Source organism: Mesocricetus auratus, unplaced genomic scaffold (assembly GCF_017639785.1).
Source record: "Mesocricetus auratus isolate SY011 unplaced genomic scaffold, BCM_Maur_2.0 Super-Scaffold_6730, whole genome shotgun sequence".
Classification (NCBI taxonomy): Eukaryota; Metazoa; Chordata; class Mammalia; order Rodentia; family Cricetidae; genus Mesocricetus; species Mesocricetus auratus.
This window is the reverse complement of record NW_024429184.1, coordinates 108,465,934-108,485,096: the sequence shown is the minus strand read 5'-3', so window position 1 is coordinate 108,485,096 and position 19,163 is coordinate 108,465,934. Positions and strand designations below refer to the sequence as shown.

The 19,163-nt window shown below is 42.5% G+C and overlaps 2 protein-coding genes across 7 annotated transcripts in view; one reads left to right on the top strand and one right to left on the bottom strand.

Moving 5' to 3' along the window:
- Window positions 1-4,000: 4,000 nt before the first annotated feature.
- Window positions 4,001-12,730, bottom strand: Atg12 (autophagy related 12). Of its 2 annotated transcripts, XM_005069140.4 has the most exons (4): window positions 12,298-12,698; window positions 8,895-9,031; window positions 6,897-6,959; window positions 4,001-6,171 (listed from the first exon to the last, which is right to left on the bottom strand). In XM_005069140.4, the coding sequence occupies exons 1-4, from the start codon at window positions 12,461-12,463 to the stop codon at window positions 6,112-6,114; spliced, it is 426 nt and encodes a 141-aa protein (XP_005069197.1). In that variant the 5' UTR covers window positions 12,464-12,698; the 3' UTR covers window positions 4,001-6,111. The 2 variants fall into 2 exon arrangements, with proteins under 2 accessions (XP_005069197.1, XP_040597775.1); XM_040741841.1 differs by lacking the exon at window positions 8,895-9,031 and having other exon boundaries at window positions 12,298-12,730.
- A 69-nt stretch (window positions 12,731-12,799) lies between these two features.
- Window positions 12,800-19,163, top strand: part of Ap3s1 (adaptor related protein complex 3 subunit sigma 1) — a 47,923-nt gene continuing 41,559 nt past the window's right edge. For 2 of the 5 annotated variants that reach the window (XR_005875752.1, XM_040741842.1), the window contains exon 1: window positions 12,801-12,995. Coding sequence is in view for 4 of the 5 variants with exons in the window: in XM_040741842.1 (XP_040597776.1) it covers window positions 12,927-12,995 (69 nt within the window). In the remaining variant the exon portion in view is untranslated. Of the gene's footprint in view, window positions 12,996-19,163 lie in introns of all 5 variants that reach the window. The other 3 variants (XM_013112740.3, XM_005069138.4, XM_005069137.4) reach the window with 3 other exon arrangements.

Sequence of the window (19,163 nt, the reverse complement as noted above, 5' to 3'; positions counted from 1 at the left end):
CAGTAGGTCTTTAAGTCTTCCATTTTACTTTGATCTCTGCATTTTACTCTCCATTTTCTTAGCTTCCTCTCATTTTCAAAGGTCTTTCCAAATGGCCACACATCCCCCTGAAGTCCATTCATGACTTTATTGCCTGTTTACACTCTCCCACATCTCCCTAATTTTGTATGACCAGCACATCCTCTTAAAACCTGCTGGCACCTCAAATGCAGTGTTTCACAAGATCCTCTGGAACATATGTTCAAAGCCTAGAGGTTGTTTCTGCATGGAGGCAGGTGGGCTCCAACACCCCCCTCAGCAGCGCCTACTACTTCCTTCAGTCATTCTCCAGAACCCTTTCTCCTACTTATCATTCTCCGCCTCCCAACTGCTGGGATTAAAGGTGTGTGCCTCCACATCAGGATTCAGAGCCCTTTACAAACCAATCCCAGTAGGAATAAGGATTGGGGGGAAATCCTGCACTTAAGATTTTTTTGTTACAAGTATCTTGCATGGCAGGTGAATTGGCTTGGGTAATACAGGTGCTCATTAGGCAAGCCTGGAGATCTGAGTTCGATCCTTGGAACCCAGAAAGACGGATTTATGAGAGTCATCTCCTCAGAGTTCTCTTTCACAGATGTGCTCTGGCAATCACATACTAAATGAAAGTTTTAAGTCATTTTCTTATTATGTCTTCTTTGACTTTATTTCTTGTGCCTAAACTCCAGACCAGCAGTTCTCAACCTGTGGGTCATGACACATCAGTATTTACATAACTCATAACTAGCAAAATTTCAGTTATGAAGTAGCAACAAATTTATTTTATGGTTGGGGGTCACCACAATATAAGCAACTGTATTAAGGGATTGCAGCATTAGGAAGGTTGTAGACCATTTCAGCACTTATCTTCACTTCTGTTTTTCTCTATGTGAACTTTTTTGATTCTGAACTGGAACAGTAAGTATCACCTCCCTACAGAGTTGGCACTTCTCAGCAGCTACTGTAGTTACTTATGAGAACCAGACCCACTTTTGAGATCAGGTCTACCCTGCCCAGGCTGAAGTCACCATGACTGACAACATCCCCATCTCCATCCATGCCTAGCATGCTGTGCTTTGTGCATTTTCAGGAAGGTGATAAGTGGTCAGAACAATTCAATGTTGGTTTTTCTTTGGGGAACCTGGACTTCTGAGCTCAAATTTAGTAAAGGTGGATAGAATTCTCCCTAAGAGCTATATATCATAACTCATCTTGTGACAGGTACTGGCATAATTTTTATTTATATAAGGGAAATGTCAAGATCCAGGTAATTCTACTACACTGATTTGCTAAGGGCTGTGATTGTGCCATTGTAAGATACTGCCATTGGGACAGCACTTGAGAGAAAGGAGCTACAAGTATTAGAGTTCTGGAAATAATTTGTCTACTCATGAATGCCAACCATTTAAAAAAGCATGTGATCTGAGCCAAGCTTGTTCACAGGGTCTGAATTCCCCATGTTTTAAGTCTAAGGGGAGGGTTGGGAAACAGCAATGCACATGAAGATGGACAGAGACTGGCAGTAAGTATACTTATACCATAGAGAAATACAAAGCAGGGGAAGCCCAGAGTGAGGAGTTGTCAGTTTAGAAGGTGTTCAGGGGAAGGTGTCCTTAAAAGTGATTTTTAAACAGGCCAAGAGAGGCCAAGTGCATTTGTCTTGGAGACACTTCCAAGTGGAGGAAACACTAAATGCAAAAACCCTTGGGATGGGTACAACCTTAATGTCTGAATTCAGAGCACAGACTGGATGTGATTGGCAGACTGCGGAGGGGAGGGCTGCAGATCCATGAAGAGGCAGTGGCTGCGCTCTAACACGCTCTCCAGGGAAAGCTGTCAGGATCTGCCGACACCACCTGGCCTTGAAGATGAGTATGATGGGAAGAGACACGCTCTGTGAACGCAGATGCAGCACCGGGAAGTACGCGGGAAAGCCAGGAATGCAGACTGGCTTGTTACAGGACAGTTCTGTAAAAGACCCATTTCAAACTGGAGACTCAAGTAACCAATACGAGGATTCATGCATGTTTCCTATGAAGTAAGAGGAACTATGGGAGTCAAATTCTAAGATTCTCCCCATGGCCTTTCACGTTTGATCTTCCATGCACTAAAGCTAAGAAAACAAGTAAAACCAGTGACATCCAACATTGTTGTTTCTCTACTTTCCATCACTTCTAAAACAAAACAACAACAACAACAAAAAAAAAAACCTAACACCCCTATCCTTAAGACTTAAATTAAAATAGGAAAACCTGCTTAGTTCATTGGAAGTGCCATGGATCAAAGTTAACACTTCATTTTAGGGTTTTTTTGGGGCACTGCTACCTTAATTCCCTAAAAAATGGAAGCATGGACCCACATTCCATCTACTAAGAACAGTAAGACTTACTTCTCACCATCATGTTAAGATTTACTTTTAATTACTGAAAGTTAATGATTAGCATCTTAAGTTTTATTTATTTTTTTTAATCACAGTGGTCTTTCCATATTTATTAACCAATTTTCACTTTTTAATTATTTGAGGTGCTAGAGATTAATCCAGGACTCTTTCAGAGATTTACCCCAGGCCCTGCATTTTCTTTTTGACATTTGTGTTTATCTTACTCAGAATGAATCCACATATTAAGAGCATTAACTTCTCCATGTGTTCCAAGTGTTTTCTGTTACTTTCTGTGGTATGAAAGCTACAGATTTTCTTCTTTGCTGCCTTTGAGGTTAAGTCACTCTTACCTCAGTAACTGAAAAGACACAGAAGCGAAGCCCCCTCCCCATTCCATTTCCAGGCCCCATAATCATGGAGTGACAGGTGCACGTATGCCATGGCAGCATGTAGCAAAGTGCAGTCATAGTCGTGGCTTTCTTCAGGAGGAGGAGGGGATTTCCTGAGTCACTCACAGAGATTTTAAGGGGAAGAGTTGAAAATCCCAATTAGACCCTGAAGGAGTCGGGCTTGAAGAGTGAAAGTATTAGTGAATCCCTGGAGGAGCCCTAGGAAACAGGCAAAGCAGGGAGTAACTAATCCAGGCTGCAAAATGCTGTAGGAGAGTATTAGTAAGACAAAACTCCCCAAGTTTTATCAGTTTTCAATGTTATTCAGTGGCTTGCAGTTGGTTTTCTCCTGGTCCAAATCTTACCAAGTGCATTACAATACTTGGAAAATGAAGTGGGAGCTTTATAACAAGCTATGTTCATTTCTATACTCCTACAATATATAATGCTACCCCTACTGTAAGTTACACATAAGCAAACTGGTTGATTGCAGTTATGTAGGCAGAGCTTACAATTTTCAGTTTTCTTATATGATTAGAGATCATGACAGATAGAAAACCTTTAAGGTTAAAACTTGCAGAAATCGGGCCAGGTGGTGGTGGCCGCACGCCTTTAATCCCAGCACTCGGGAGGCAGAGGCAGGCAGATCTCTGTGAGTTCAATACCATCCAGGTCTACAAGAGCAAGTTCCAGGACAGCCTCCAAAGCCACAGAGAAACCCTGTCTCGAAAAATAACAACAACAAAAAAACTTCCAGAAATCAGCCTTCAGGAAGATCCAATCTTATTTTGATTAGCAACAAATCACTCTTTAACTTGCTTTATGTTCTAAATTTTTAAAAAGTCATTATGAAATCCTTATCATAAATAATTTAAGGACAGGAGTAGAAATATATCCACTATGTCACATATATTTCAGGTGCTGTTGTACCTCTCTGCACAGGGAGATTTAATGTGGTATCACTACACTCATCATACACATGGAAAACTGAAAATATTATGTCCCTGTCCCCAAATTTCAATTGCACTTGAGATACATTAAACTGTCTAGTCACCCCATCAGTCATAGGCTCCCAGTTTACAAGTGTTATAACGTCAGTATCGAAATTAATTAGGGAAAAGACCAATAGACAATGTAAAACAGTTTGATTAAGTATAAATCCCTACATAATCCTCAAAGCTACTGGGAGAAGAAAACAAATAAGATATACATATTTAGTTAACTTTTGATTTAATAGGGTAATGAGTTATTTTGGTAAACACAAATTCAAACTCAAGTATTTTTGATTTCATAAGAGTTAATAAGCACCCTGTCACCTAGACATCAGCAAACAGTAAGTTCTACATAGCTCTCCTGTTAAATATCTACTGTTGTGCTCTTTAATAACCTCATAGTGAGTTGAACAGATCTTTTTCCCTATCTGACTGACGCTGCTTATCAATCAGTGCTTCCAGGCTCCCGAAATGTCAGGTGTTTTCCTGAGCCTATCCTGTGTCTAGCTGGCTGTCCATGTCACTCTTGTGTGAACTATTACGTGGGTTACCTCACTCCAAGGCAATGCAGAAAGGGGACAGCTGGAACTCACACTCTATGGCAGACACAGGAGTGCACAGCACTGTGCTGTGTTGCTCACAGCATCCTCCACGGCTCACACGGCTGAGAACTACTGTAGAGCACACTCTAAACTAGCCAGGTGCCGTGGTGCACAAAATAACCCTGGCACCCTGAAGCCTGAAGCAGGTCAGCCCATCTCAAAAACAGAACAAAAAAAGTGTAGTTCAAGTCTTCAAGATTTTTTTTTGATAAAAAAAGATACATTTCCATCATCACTTTTGAAAGTAAACCCTTGGAATTCTCACATACTTCAAATCCTGCAAACTGTTGAGACATTTAATTTATTGGAATGCTTTCCTCAGAGGAGGGGAAGAAGGGTTAATTTCATGTTTTGTTGAGACAGTCTCACCCTGTGGTCTACACTGGTTTTAAACTATCAGTCTTCTTGCCTCAGCCTCCTGAATGCTAGGTAAGTGTGCACTACCATGTGTGGTTCAGGATGGAATACCTTAAGACATGTATGGAACCAAGCCAGGTGGTCCATACCTTTAAACTCAGCGTTCAGGAGGCAGAGGAGGGCATACAGATCTCTGAGTTCCAGGCTAGGCAAAGCTGCATAGTGAAATGGGGGTGGGGGTAGAGTGGGGTAGGAGTGCACAAAACAAATACGGTACATAAGGAAATAAAAGTAAATCTCACTTCAAGCAATGACCAGTCTAAAAACACCAGTGACCAAATACTTTTTCATGATGGTATATTATTGGAGGCTATTTTTAAAGCACTATCTTTGAATGCTTTCAATCTGGAAAACACATCAGGAACAGATTACGAATGAGGGCTGGGATGAATGAAAAGCTGATAATGCTGCTGGGTTTACTAAGTCAATTGCTTTGACCCAGATAATTGACAGTGGGACTACACTGGGTGGGGGTCAACAATCTGTTTGGGGTAAGTTCTTCTGCAGCCCAGTCTGGTTTTGAACTCTTGATACTCCTCCTGCCTAGGCTTCCTGAGCTCTGAAATTACAAGTGTGGGTCATGATGCCCAGGCTGAGGCCCAAGAATCATAAATGACAGGACTGGAAATCGTGGAGGACTCACTGGCTCACAATCTGTGAAACTGCTTCCCGCATGATTAATTTTAAACTATGCACATCCTCCAACTCCTCCAGTCTGTCAACACAGTTGCTCTTCCCATTACACATTTAAACTAGAAATTAGTCCTTCCCTCAGTCACCTGGCAAAGCTGTCAAAGCCGTCAAACCTTTTTGCAAACTGGGCTGCCCTCTACTGGATAACTTAAGACACTGAGACAAGTCAGTGCATTTGGTTTCTCAAAGCAACATGGATAAATGTAGACAGTTCATATCCAAACGGAGGTTCCCCGAAGAGGTTAAAAAAGAAAACTACCTCAAAATACTAACCCTCCTGCAAATTAGTTTTACCATGGAAAAAGCATAGTGCCACCTCCACAAGTAAACAACTTCAGTCATCCTGAGAACCCACAATAGAGCTCGTCTCCTTTCTAACCTTGGAGGCAGATCTGAAATAGGAATGTGGGGATAATGGGCACCCTAATCTTTCATGATGACTTTATGGTGACACAAATCTCATTTTTCAGTCCATTTACTCTATGATGCTTTCTTACACATAAGCACAGCTCATAGCAGATTCATGCTGAGTATTTGATAGCCATCAAGTCTCTCCCCACAGCATCAAAGCTTTTCTGAGCCTTTTCTTCTGTGAAACCACCAAGTTGCTCATCTGTGGCTCATCCCCACGCCTGTGATTTGCAGTAATGTAGGACCAGTTTACCATCACTGCCAAAACACTACAAAAAGAAGAGACAACATATCAAATACTAATTATTTCAGATTGTGAAAGAGTTCTATAACACACTTCCTTCTTCAAAAGGTGACTATCACACGCATCAGTAACCAGAGTGAGTGCCTTGGGTGTGGCTCAAATTCTTGCCCTGCCCGCAGGACATCTCTGACAGAAGGTGTTTTCAGCTCTCTTGCAGCAGGGCTAGTGGTTTATTAATGATTATTGCCATGAAGCAGCACTGTTGAATAAAGTCATTCTAATGCAGTTTTATCATTTTTTTTTTTTTGGAGTCAGATCTCAGCTACAGACAGTAATGAATAATGCATGAATAATGCAGATGCAATATAAATCAGACAAAATTTCTAGGGGAAAGCAAACGAGGACTTCTTTTTTTTTTTTTTTTGGTTTTTATGAGACAGGGTTTCTCTGTATTGTTTCGGTCCAGCCCGGCCTCGAACTCACAGAGATCCGCCTGCCTCTGCCTCCCGAGTGCTGGGATTAAAGGCGTACGCCACCACCACCTGGCTTGAGGACTTCTAAATAGAACTTATCCCTTGACTGTTTAAGCTTAACTTATTAAAATCCTACTATGTTAAAGGTATTCATGGTATAAAAGAACAAGGTTGTCTTCTCCCATTGATAATTAAGATAGCATGCTACTTCCTAAAGATGGGAATCAGTAGTCCACAGTACACAACAGACATGACACCCATGGGGGAGGCTACTTACCTCATATAGAGTTCCAACTTCTTGGTCTGGGGAAGGTGCAAAAGACTGATTCACATAAATAAACTATAGGGAAGAAAAAAAAAGGATTCAAAATGGCATCCTTTCTGTAACTAAGACACTTTTAGATACTGTGGTGTGTGCTAGTGTGTCTGTGCCAGAGGTCGACACAGGGTATCATCCTTGATGGCTCTCTTGCCTTATTCGTTTGAGTCTGAGTCTGGAGCTCATCTAAAGACTAGTCTGGCTGGTCAGTGAGACACAGAGTCTGCCCATCTCCCCTACCAGGCACTGGGGTTATACAGACCCACACAAGGTGGAGGTCTACATCTGAGCCAGTTCCCCAGATAAATACACTTAAGCACTTTTTCACAAACAGTTTTTGGAAGAATATTCAAACACTACCTTAACAAAATGCCTACTTGGCATAGTAGCTCTTAACTGTAATCCCAGCAGGTAAGTGCAGCAAGTGAGTTTAAGATTGCCCATGAGTTCAAGGTCAGCCTGGGCTACACAGTGAAGACTACTCCAAAAGAAGAAAAACATCCCACTGAGCTACAAGATAAAATTTCTTCTAATACTTTCACATATGCAAGTAAAAATCAATACATTTGATACTGGGTATTTTCCTTGGTTATGTTACACACGGTTTTCTCCTTTCTTTTGACCTTTATTACTTTTGAAAAACTTCAGAGGTACTGAGCTTCAAGCTGGACACTATTAGTTAAGTTACTTACAGAAAAAAAGAAAAAAAGAACTCATTGTTCCAGACTTTAGTTTAATCTGTTTTAAATTAAAATATTTCTAGTGCTTAAAACACTTCTAAAGATATTAAAGCAAAAGGTCATAGTGCCGGAAAGGCCTTTGATCAACTTTTTAGAAAATAGAAGAAAATTGGCAGGTAACATCCAACATCCATCTAAAAATCTAAGGTAAAATACTTTAGGTTTAACAATCTTGTCTGTGTCTGTCTCTCTGTCTCTTTCTCTTAAAGAAAACAGTATGAGAACAGCTAGTCAACAGGTATTATTTATACAACAAATAATATTGGTTAGGTTTTTTCCTTTCAGTACTGAATGAGGCAGTTAAGAGTCCTAGTCCTAAATACAAACAACATCTCATGGTCTATCCTATGTATAGGAATGATATGAAAGTAATAGTATCTGTATCTCATGTGGCTACTTGAAAGATAAAACACAGCAAATAACATACAATGACAAGCACAGCTATGTGCTTTAGTGATTATTTAGTTAGGGAGGAACTGCATATACAATCATGGTGCCATAAGATTCTGTCTTCACGTGATGTGCTATTTTAATTCATGTAACCATACTCTCAAGATGTTCACACAAGAAAATGTCTAATAATGCATTTCTCAAAATGTCTCCATTGTTGAATGTGGAGATAGCTCAGGTGATAATGTGCTTGATGTGCAAGCGTGAAGACCAGAGTTCTATCCCTCACATACACCACAAGATGCTAGGCAATGGCAGAACATGCTTGTAACCCCAGCAATGGGGAGACAGAGATGGGACCTAGCCTACTTGGTGAGCTTTATTTCTATGACAAATATCCATTGCATGGATATTCAGTGGTATTTGAGGAAAATAACCAAAATGCCAGTCTTAAAAAAAATACAAAAACAAACTGGAAAGCAGTAGCAGTAATAATAAACACGATGTTAAAGGCTTCAAGTTAAGCACACTCCCTGCCAAACTAATGACCTGAGATAATTTCCAGAAACATGGTAGGTGAGTATCCACTCCCAGAATTGTTCTCTGACCTCTGCATGCACCTTCCAACCCCACCAGAGATAAATACAATAAAACACAACTGTATTAGAGAGCAAAGTAAATCTAAATTCATTTCATTTTAGAGCTCCTACAGATAAAATACATAAAACAGAAGCAATGTGTAGCTTTCTATGTACATGTGTTACTCGTGGTTGCCTAGGAACTATTGTGAATTTTTATAGGCAAACAATCATGATTGTTTTCATACCAACTGTTCCGAGGCCACAAGTTTAAGGAACTTCTTGATGAAGTCAATGAGTCCTTGGATGGTTCGTGTTCGCTCTACAGCCCATTTCTTTGTTTTCATTATAGGGGTATCTCCTACAGCCTTTAGCAGGATGTCAACTTAAAAAAAATGTATTGAAACATCTGATGAGAATGTGATGTGAAACAGTTCAGAAAACAAACTTCTCATCTACATATTTTATGTAGTTATTATTCTGGAGCTATGCCATAGATATAAAAATATTAGACTCAGCTGGGCGGTGGTGGCACACGCCTTTAATCCCAGCACTCGGGAGGCAGAGGCAGGTGGATCTCTGTGAGTTCGAGGCCGGGCTGGACGACAGTATCCAAAACAATACAGAGAAACCCTGTCTCGTAAAACCAAAAACCAAAACAAAAAAATATTAGACTCTTCTCCACTATTTTCTCCCTTGAGCCTATAAAGTTCTTTCTATGGGATTAATCTTTAAAACACATTTTGACACAACAGAATTCTAAAGGTAAGAAATTGATCTGGCCATGATATAAAACAATACCCAAACAGCCAAGAAAATAACTCATGCATTTTTCCCCTGCTTGCAGTAAATTTACATATTCAACACATATATGTGGATGCCATTGAAATATGAGATGTTTTATGGCAGAATTTACAGAGAAAGGACGCATATTCCAAACTGGGTCCAAACTGTGGCTGTCTCTTGTAGAGCTACAAGCATTGTCATCTTGCAGTATCAGGTCCCTGTAACGGCACCTATCTCACAGGGTTGATATGAGGGGTGAGTACCTAGACTATAACTTACACTAACAGAACCTTAAGATTATTAAACAGCTGTTCAAAAACACATTATAAAAGCAGTTAATAGTTTAAGAAATTGTGCAAAATAGAAAAATTATGTATATAACTCCATAACTTCATTATTCATTAAGTATCAAACACATACACACATTAATATAGAGTACATATCAAAATGTTACTTCTTGGTAGTGACATATAGGTTTTTGTAAATACTAAATTTTCTAAACTTAACTTTTCTTTTTTTGGTTTTACTCGACAGGGTTTCTCTGTATTGTTTTGGAGGCTGTCGGTCCAGCCCATCCTCGAACTCACAGCATCCGCCTGCCTCTGCCTCCCGAGTGCTGGGATTAAAAGCCCGGCTAAACTTAACTTTTTAATGAAAAAAAAAAAAGACTATTATTATTATTATTTAAAAATACAATCAGGGGTCCAAAAGAAGTCTCAAAGACAGCAGCAGTGATGGTTCAGTGATTTAAAACAGATCTCCTAACTAAGACTGATCTCCTTAATGAAGGTCATTTCCCTTTAAGGGACACCTACGATCAAAGAGCCCCTGAAAGCAGAACTATGTAACTGCTATCACACTCTTGCCCCATTTGTTTGGCATTCAATATTGGGATCAACTTATTCAAGTTTCCTCCTGAAGCCAGGCCTCTCACCCTAGCACTCAGGAGGCAGAGGCAGGCGGATCTCTGGGAGTTTGCGGCCTGGTCTACAGAGCGAGTTCCAGGAGATCAAGTTTCCTCCTGAAATGCTAAAACACATGATGTAGCCCATATCCTGGAGAAGAGCTACGTAAGTGTCCTTTCAGTTATTTCGGGAATAAGGATGAGTTAAGAAGGCATAGAGGTGATTTTGGTTAGTTTATCTTTTATACCTTCCTCCCCAGTTCCCTCAATCCCCTGGAGCAATCAATAACTCAGCAGCAATTAGGCACTGAGTTGTACTATTGAAGAAAGAGGAGCCAGAGGGCAAGAAGCCAGAGACACAGTAATTTATAGTAATTATATAGTAATTACATCTATAGTCTTACTTCCCAACATGACTTGCTTGTAGCTCAGAGCCCCTACTACACATTAGAATCAACTGGAGAACAGTTAATTTGCACAGCAATTAAATCAAAATCTTTTGCAAAGTAGGACCTTAGCACTGGTATTCAAAAGCTTGGTCAGAGAAACCTCTAATACTGTGCCACCAGGGTCAAGAACCTGTCTGTTTCAGCAATCCTTCTGTAAATTACAGTGGAAATGTGAAATATCTGATCATCAAATTGTCTACAAAAGGATAAAAATAGGAATTCAATTTGTCAAAAAAAAATATGGAGACTCAAACAAAAACAGTCATCTCAGGCAATATCTTGGAATATGGGTCATTTTCTAGTTTGCTTGTTGCTTTTTTTTTTGGCACAGCAATCATCAGTGTGAAAGACTAAAATTTTGACCTAGTAGTTTTTTTTTGGGGGGGGGCGGGCTGGCCTCGAACTCAGAGGGATCTGTTTGCCTCAGGCTTCTGAGTGCTGGATTAAAAGTGTATATCACCACCTTCAGCCTGGTGCTTCCATCTTAAAAGAAACCTTTAAAAGTCAGCTCCATACAGCTAACTGGAAGGAAAAATATTTGGATTCCCCCCCCCCCAAGGTGACAGTGGTTATCTGTCCAAATACTCAGTACAGCATATATACATGGCAGATTTCCTCCAAACACAGAGTCAGTCTGTTCTTTCTTTCTTGAACCCCTAAGACCTTTTGTAGAGTTCTGTTACAGATCTACACACACCTGCATGTCCTAGGAGCAGCGCTGGGAGAAAATTCTCCTCCCACGCAGCATAAACAAGTCATGAGACAAGGAGCAGAAAACACAACCGGATCTGCATTTAATGTCTCTGAAAGGAGAACTACTAAGGACGAGGTCTACCTTTCCCATTGATACAAGTTTATTTGCTGGTTTTTTTTTTTTTCTCATAGCCGACTCTAACTTTACAGCGTTCAGGGGAAGTTAACCTGAATTTCCTTACTCTCCCGTGGCAAACACCCCCCTAACACAACACAGAAGCCGGGGACAACCAGTTAAGGCCATTCACTGATGCACAAGGGCATGGCCCCCATCCCAAATAAAAAGTTACCAGAAAGGCAACACCTATACCTTTAGTTTCCCCTTAGCATTCCTCACAGTATCTAAAATTCCAGTTTTTTGGTTTTTCTGTCCTAAGGAATGAACTCATACTCAGCTGGAGGAAGCCAATAGCGAACTCGACAGAATCCGCGGATTGTAACCCACCTGCGGCTCCTGTCACCTTCAACGCTTATCTCGGTAGCTAGCCCCGTGTTAAGCACCCGGGGCTACCGAGATCTCACGGGGCTCCCACCTTTACGGTGCTCAAGACTGACCACTCCGAGACCAGACGCCGTCAAAGGGGCGAGGGACGGCGGCCCCGGGCACCCCCAGATCACCTAGGTACTCCTGCAACCTCCTAAGAGGCCAAGCGCACCTCTGGGACGCGCCTGACTCTAGCTTAGGCTTCCTCACGGCCCGCCGCGGTCAGAAATGCTTTAAAGCCCCTGCCTCCGCCCACAAACGGATGTTGACATTACTTTTTTTCTTGGTGTCCCCGGGAGGTTCCTCCGTCCCCGGAGAGACTGCGGCCGAAGACGGGGGCTCCGGGGTGACTGTCTCCGGGGAGAGTTCCGAAAGGGTCTCGCCGCTGGCCGCGGCCGCTGAAGAAGGGAGCTGCAGCACGGCTTCGGGCTCTTCCGCCATCTTGCGGGCCCGGAGTCGGTGGCGGAAGTGACGTACCCGGAGCCGAGGGTCGCAAAGAAGGCACCGGGAGGGGGTGGCTCTGGCCCGCGGCGAACCGTGGGGTGTCCGGATACGCGCTCTGTTGGAAGCACAGCGTTTCACGGAGCACCGAGTGTCACAAAGTCGCGGGGAGCTTCCGGGATGCCTCCGTGACGAGCCTCCGCGCGCCACCAGAGGAGCAAGCACCACTCCCACTCCCCGCGCCTCCCGCCAGTTGGCTCCGGCCCGGAGGCGCTTCCGCTTCCTTCTGGCCCGCCCCGCCCAGGCCCCGCCTCCAGGCCCCGCCCCACAGCGCGGGAGCGCGCGCGCGCGTGCGGGAGGGGGCGGGTGGGGAAGCCGTGGCAGCAAAGCTCCCGGAGGCGAGGCTCGCGCGCCCGCCCCCGCCCTGGCCCCAGCGCCCACCCGTGGTCGGCCCGGCCCAGCCATGATCAAGGCCATCCTCATCTTCAACAACCACGGGAAGCCGCGGCTCTCCAAGTTCTACCAGCCCTATGTGAGTACGCCCCTGCCGCGGACCCGGGAGAGGGCGAGCGCCGGCGCCGGCGCAGGGCAGCGCCCAGCGGCTCCCTCAGAACGACCCTCTCGCGACGCCGCGGCGGCCCTCCCCGCGTCGCACTCCTGGCCCCGCCGCCTGTCCGCTCGGGCGGTGGGAGCCGCTTGCCACTCCCCGCCGGCGGGGCTGCTCGCCCTCGCCTGTGGGCGAGGCGGTTTGTCCGCCGCGAGGGGCGCTGCCCACCTGCCCGGCACCTCAGCCCCACTCGGCGGCCGAGCCGCGGTTTCCTGTCGGGCGCCCGGTCCCGCTCCCCGTCGCCCAGCCTGGCCAGGTGGATTGCTCTCTGTCGCCCGGGGCCAGATGGGCCACGGCGTCCGCCCTAATCCCCTGCGAGCTCAGCTGCTTTGGCTCGCCCCACGCCCTGGCCCGCGTGTGTCCGGGGTGTTTCCATATGGGAGGCATCGGAAGCCCCCGTGTGACGACTTCCAGGGGGGCTGTAGGGGGGAACCCCACGTTGCTGTTGGGCTTCTCACGTGCTGTCTGAATTTACTCTTGAAATAACTGGGGGCCTGAGTCGTTGACCCTCAGAGTCAAAGATTTCATTTTGGTGAGGCTTTTCCTATTTGAACCAAAACATAAGGGCAGCTGCCCTGAGTTTTGCTTTAAACGAAAGAGCATCTGTGAAAGTTCGCTTCTAGAACTGTGAACATTGTTAATATTGCTAGGGGCAGTTGACTTTAAAGTCGCGAAGATAACTGATCAATGATCAGGAGAGGTAATAGGTTCCCATGCCTTACCTGAGGGCAAAACTCATACTAGGTCATCCGCTGAGCTGTCATTTGTAGGGGCAATGTGAGCTCTGTAGCTGTTGTGCCATCTTGGGGCGTTTCTGCTTATAGCCAGACGTGGACTTTGAATTTAGTTTTGAAAATGTGCCAGCACCAACACTTTATGGCCCCAGATGGAAATTATTCCTGCCATTAAAAATGAAACGTGAAAATGTCAGTTTGCCTAAAGTGATAATGCAGTCTGTGGAGGTGTTGGTTGAAGTGAGAAACGGAGCTGCTTCATTTCCTTAAGTAGCTCTGCTTTTCCTGATGATCAGGAACACTTTGCTCTAGTTTTTGTGTGGTTTTTAGTGTAGTATAACTTAAACGCTAATAGTCTGTTTAAAAAGTAGATTATTCTTGAATCCAAAATAAAATTCTAGTTGTTCCTTCTGAGGAAAACAATGTCATTAACTTGACATTACCTGATTGCCTAAAATGTTAACTAGTCTCTGTTGAGTCCATTTGCTGTGTAGAAAAGGTGTGTTCCAATAGTGAAATCACATTGAGAAGTGTTTTTTTTTTTTCCCTACATTTAAATTTAGTAATTGGTCTGGTCTGATAAGAAGGCCTGTAGTTCCAGCTACTCAGGAAGTTGAGACAGAAAGCATTGGAAGGTCAAGACCTGGGCTGTGAGTTCAAGGCTGGCCTGTCCAATTTAGCGAGACCCTGTCTCAATATAAAAAGTAAAAGATAGACTAGTGATAGTGTGTCTCATGTCCACAAGGTCCTGGCTTCAGTCCCTAGTACTATACAATTAATTATTAAACATTATAGGTTCCTTGGCTGATCCATAATTTCATGGTAATCACCTACTATAGGTAGACTTAGGCATATGAAATGTGGATTTAACTTGGAAATTTAGAAATACAACTTCCTCTTGTCCAACAGTGGGAGTAGAACTGTCTTTCACCTTTAATTATTAGGTAGCAGTGGAGGCTAATTTGGGAAAATCGTGCAGTTGAGGCAGTGGTGCCGTGTTTTTGGTCATTGTCTGAGTGACAGTGCTGCTGGAGACCTCAGGCTGGAAGGTATTTAAAAGGATGCTGGCTTTCTAGAGGCGGTTCACCAGAAGATGTTTCTCTGGGTCAGTAGTTAGAAATTGGATTTTCTCCACCATGTGCCAAATTGTCTTTCAGAAGTAATTGAAAGTAATTTGCCTCATTGCTCCTGTGAGGGCAGATACTATGTTTTGTTAATATATTCCATTGTCAGTTTCTCATCAGATGTTTACTTCACGTCTACCACATGTAGGCACTGTAACCGAACAAACACATTTACTTTCTGTCTTGCAGGGGATGTAGACATGGCTAATAAATAGCCTATATAGTATTACAGGTATTAATAGTAATAAATGATGTGGAAAAAATAAAGTCAGGCAAAGTAGGGAGCGTGAAGATGATAATTTAAACTACTGCAGTCAGTTACATTGTCACCAAGAAGTAATGTTTAAGCAAGTATTGAATGTGGTAAGAAAAGCAGCCTTGCAGAGAGACACCTGGGGGGGGGAGGGCGTTCCAGGCAGAGATAAACAAGGGCACAGATGCAAAAGTTGAGTGTTTGGAGAATGAACATCAAGAACACAAGCATTGCAAGTGGAGACTATCTGGGAAACATTGTTATAGATGGCATTTGTTGTGTAGGTCATTCAACTGTAACCATCTGGTGCTGCTTGAAATATGTTTCCTTTCTTTGTGACATGTCCCAAATCGAATTCTTGTTCTTTGCTTAGCCCAGATACCATGTACATATTTTCTGAAGGAATTTACCTGCTGCTGCTCCTTTTTTTATTGTTTTTTTTTATAGTATGGTATTCTGTTTCACAGCCCATAAATCTTTGGAACATCCTATAGAATTTTTGTTGGAAGTTATAATTAAGGCATATTTGTGTCGCCTCCAGCAGTCACCATTTAGTCTTTAACGTCCTAAGCTTTTAAAAAATTAGTTTTTATTGTGTGTATGTGCCTGTCTGTCTATGTGTACCACATGTATACAGGTGCCTGCAGAGGCCGGAAGAGGTGGGATCCCTGGATCTGGAATTTCAGTTGGTTGTGAGCTGCCTGAAGTAGGTGCTGGGAGCAAACTTTACCCCTCTGCAGGAGCAGTTTGCACTCTTAACCAAACTCTCTTTGTAGCTCCTGTAGTAAACTCCTAATGATTGGTGTTAAATGCATTGCTTTGGAATCTAGCTTTGGGATAAAATTTGGATTAAAATTGGTTGTTAAATTTCCTTCCAACTGTTAATATTTAGTCCTGTTTAGTTCTTCATTAAGCAGAGATTTTCAGAATCTGTCTTTAGCACAGAAGTAGAGGGAGAATAGCTGTTTCTTCATCCATTCGGGTGTCTCTTTAAGTATTAAGGAGTCTCGTAAGTATCCCTCAGGTCTGTCCAGATGGCTCAGCTGGGAGGAAGGCTGTACCCCAAGCCTGATGACCTGAGTTCCATCCCCAGAACCCATGTAGTGGAAGGAAAGAACCCTCTTCCATGTTGTCCTCTGGCCCTTTAGTGTCTTCCTCACACCAGTAAGTCAATACAAATGTATTTCATTTAAAAAGAAGTATGTATCCAGTAAGTAAGATCAGTTTAAGCAATATGTAGGGATATTTCTAGGCCAACGGTTCTGTGCCCTGACAGGATGCTGAGGTTTATGGTTAATATTAACAGTTTGAAAATTGCATACTTTGACATGTTTCTAAAGGTTTCCACTCTTCATTTAGGTTTCCTCAGAACGTAACATTTACGTGGTCATTTCTGCCCCTTTGCACTATAGATTTTGTGCTACAGTAGCTTGGTCATGCCTCTTGGTTAGTGTCATTGTGAGACATGAAGTTAACGCATGTGTTTTGCCAGTCTTTACTAAGTTAAGGTTTTGGCTCATTCTACTAGAGCCAGATACTAAGGATGGGTGGGCGGAGTACTTCCACTGTGTTTTGCCTTCTAAATTGTCATTATAGAAGGAGAGAGAGAGAGAGAGAGAGAGAGAGAGAGAGAGAGAGAGAGAGAGAGAGAGAGAGAGAGCATATTCTCTTTCAATCAATGCTTAGCCACAGCAATCTGGCAATAGTAACTTTTAGTCTTAAAAGTTACCTAGAAAATATTTGTATATTACTAACATTTAAACCAAATGCATTTTAACATAGCTTTTAAACATGAATGCAACAACAAAACCTCTTTGGGCTGTATGATTTCCGTGATATTGGTAAACCATAATATATTCTTTTGTGAGTCATGCTAATAAACTGGAAATATGGAGTTGTACTTGTTTCCACAGATACTAAAGATTACCACACATTTAAAGTACAAGCAGAAACATTTCTAATGCATGAGTTACCCCAATATAGTTTTAAGTTGTATGTAGTATTAGGCCGTTTAACAACTTCAGTCACTAGAAGGGACTCTTTTAAATCCTTAAAATGTGAAGTTTTGGTTGTGTAGTTTTTCTTTAAAACATCTTTAAGAAATTGTATCTATGATTATTGGTTTCCTTTTTAGTGACTTAAGACAATATGGCAGGCAGGATAGTTAAATGTATTTTGTTTTCATCTCTTACTTTTCCCAGTCCTGGGGATGAAACCCAGAGCTTTATGAATGCTAGGGTATGCTGTGCCACTTCGTTAAACTCCCAGTCAGTTGTTGATCAGGTGTGGTACCCAGCTGTATTCCCAGTACTGAAATCTACTGGGGTAGATGAGGCAGGTAGATCTCTTGAGCCCATGAATTGGAGACTAGCCTAGACAACATAGTGAGACCCTTTTTCAAAATTTGAAATAAAATGAAAATTTAAAAGGTATAATTATCAACAGTTCTGAGTCATGAGATATCAGTACATATTATTACATATTTCAGCTTTTAAAAGAAAAAATTCCATATGATTTCTTCTTAAAAATTATTTTTTAAAGATTCATTTTATGTGTTTTGTCCACATCTGTGAGCATGCACCTAAGGAGGTCAGAAGATAGTATCAGATCCGTTGAGCCTGGTGTTAGAGATGGTTATAAACCACCGTGTGGATTCTGGGAACTGAACCTGGGCCTCTACAAGAGCAACAAGTGCTTTTAGCCCCTGAGTCATCTCATGTCTCCAGCCCCTCCAACTGGTTTGCTTTCCTTTAGTATTAGTTAGAATTCTTGGGGTACCTAAGCTGGGTCTTAGGTGATTGGTGCAAATGCTTCTGAACAGTTCCTACAGGGTAAGCAGTATAGGGTAGTAGATGGATTGCAGCATAGACTCAGCCATGCCAGTCACTTCCTTACAGAGCGCTTCTTCATTTGCTTTATGTGGCACAAAAATTAGTTGTCCAAAGGCTGATTTTTTTCCCCTTGCAGTTCAGTTAAAGTGTTTAGTTTCTGTAATTTGTCCCCTGCCCTGTCCCCTCAAAAAACAAAAGCGAACAGGAAAAAAAAAAAAAAACCAACAATCTGGCTAGATATAACCAAACAAAACCAATAATAGCTTTCTTTCATCAGGATCCAAGCTTGGAAACAGATAAAGTGGTATTGTCAGAAAGCTGGAAAACAGGAGTATGTGTTGATTAGCAAACTAAGGGTCTACTATTGTCTGTTTAAAAGGAATGTTATTGTTGGGGCTGAAGAGCTGGTTCAGCATCTAAGAGTTTGAATTACTCTTCCAGAGGACCCGAGTTTGGTTCCCAGCATTACTTGGTAACTCTTAACAACTTTCAGTAACTCCATTTTCAAGGGATGCAGCATCACCTTCTGGCCTTCCCAGGCTCTGCTTGAATGTGAATAGGCAAAACAGTAATACACATAAAGCTAAATAAATTGTAAAAATTTAAAAATAACAACCACATGTGTTAATGTCTAGGCATTAAGAACACATTAAGGCTGAGGAGATAGCTCAGTGATTGCCATGCAAACATGCAGACCTAGATTCAGATCCTGAATATGTAAAAAACCAAGTCCAGTAGTATGTGCCTCTGATCCCAGCTCCAGGGCAGTAAGGACAAGAAGATCTTTAGGACATGCTGGCCAGCCGTTTGAGTTGATATAAGAAGGTCCATGTTCAGTGAAAAACCTTGTGTCAAAGGATACAACAGTGGTACACATACCTTAGTGGTAACCAACAGCTCTCTAATTAAACTTAAGTCTTACTCAGCAGGAGGGAGACCATGCCTGATACTGGAAATCTAACCAGCTGCTTGTTTCTACTGAAGTCATGGTTATTGGAAGAGGATCTATAACCACAAATTTACTAAACCAGCATAATCCCTAGCAACAATCCATAAACATTTGTCCATATAATTGTAGGTGAGTGTAGTCTTTATCAAGGAAACTTCTCTTTGTAGCAGACCCAAACCATAACCACTCAAAATGCAGAGTT

Coding starts and splice junctions, on each gene's coding strand:
- Atg12 (XM_005069140.4), bottom strand. CDS start 12,463: ATGGCGGAAGAGCCCGAAGCCGTGCTGCAGCTCCCTTCTTCAGCGGCC. Junction 9,032..12,297: donor CGGGGACACCAAGAAAAAAA/GTAATGTCAACA, acceptor ATTTTTTTTAAG/TTGACATCCTGCTAAAGGCT. Junction 6,172..6,896: donor AAGTTGGAACTCTATATGAG/GTAAGTAGCCTC, acceptor TTCTTTTTGTAG/TGTTTTGGCAGTGATGGTAA.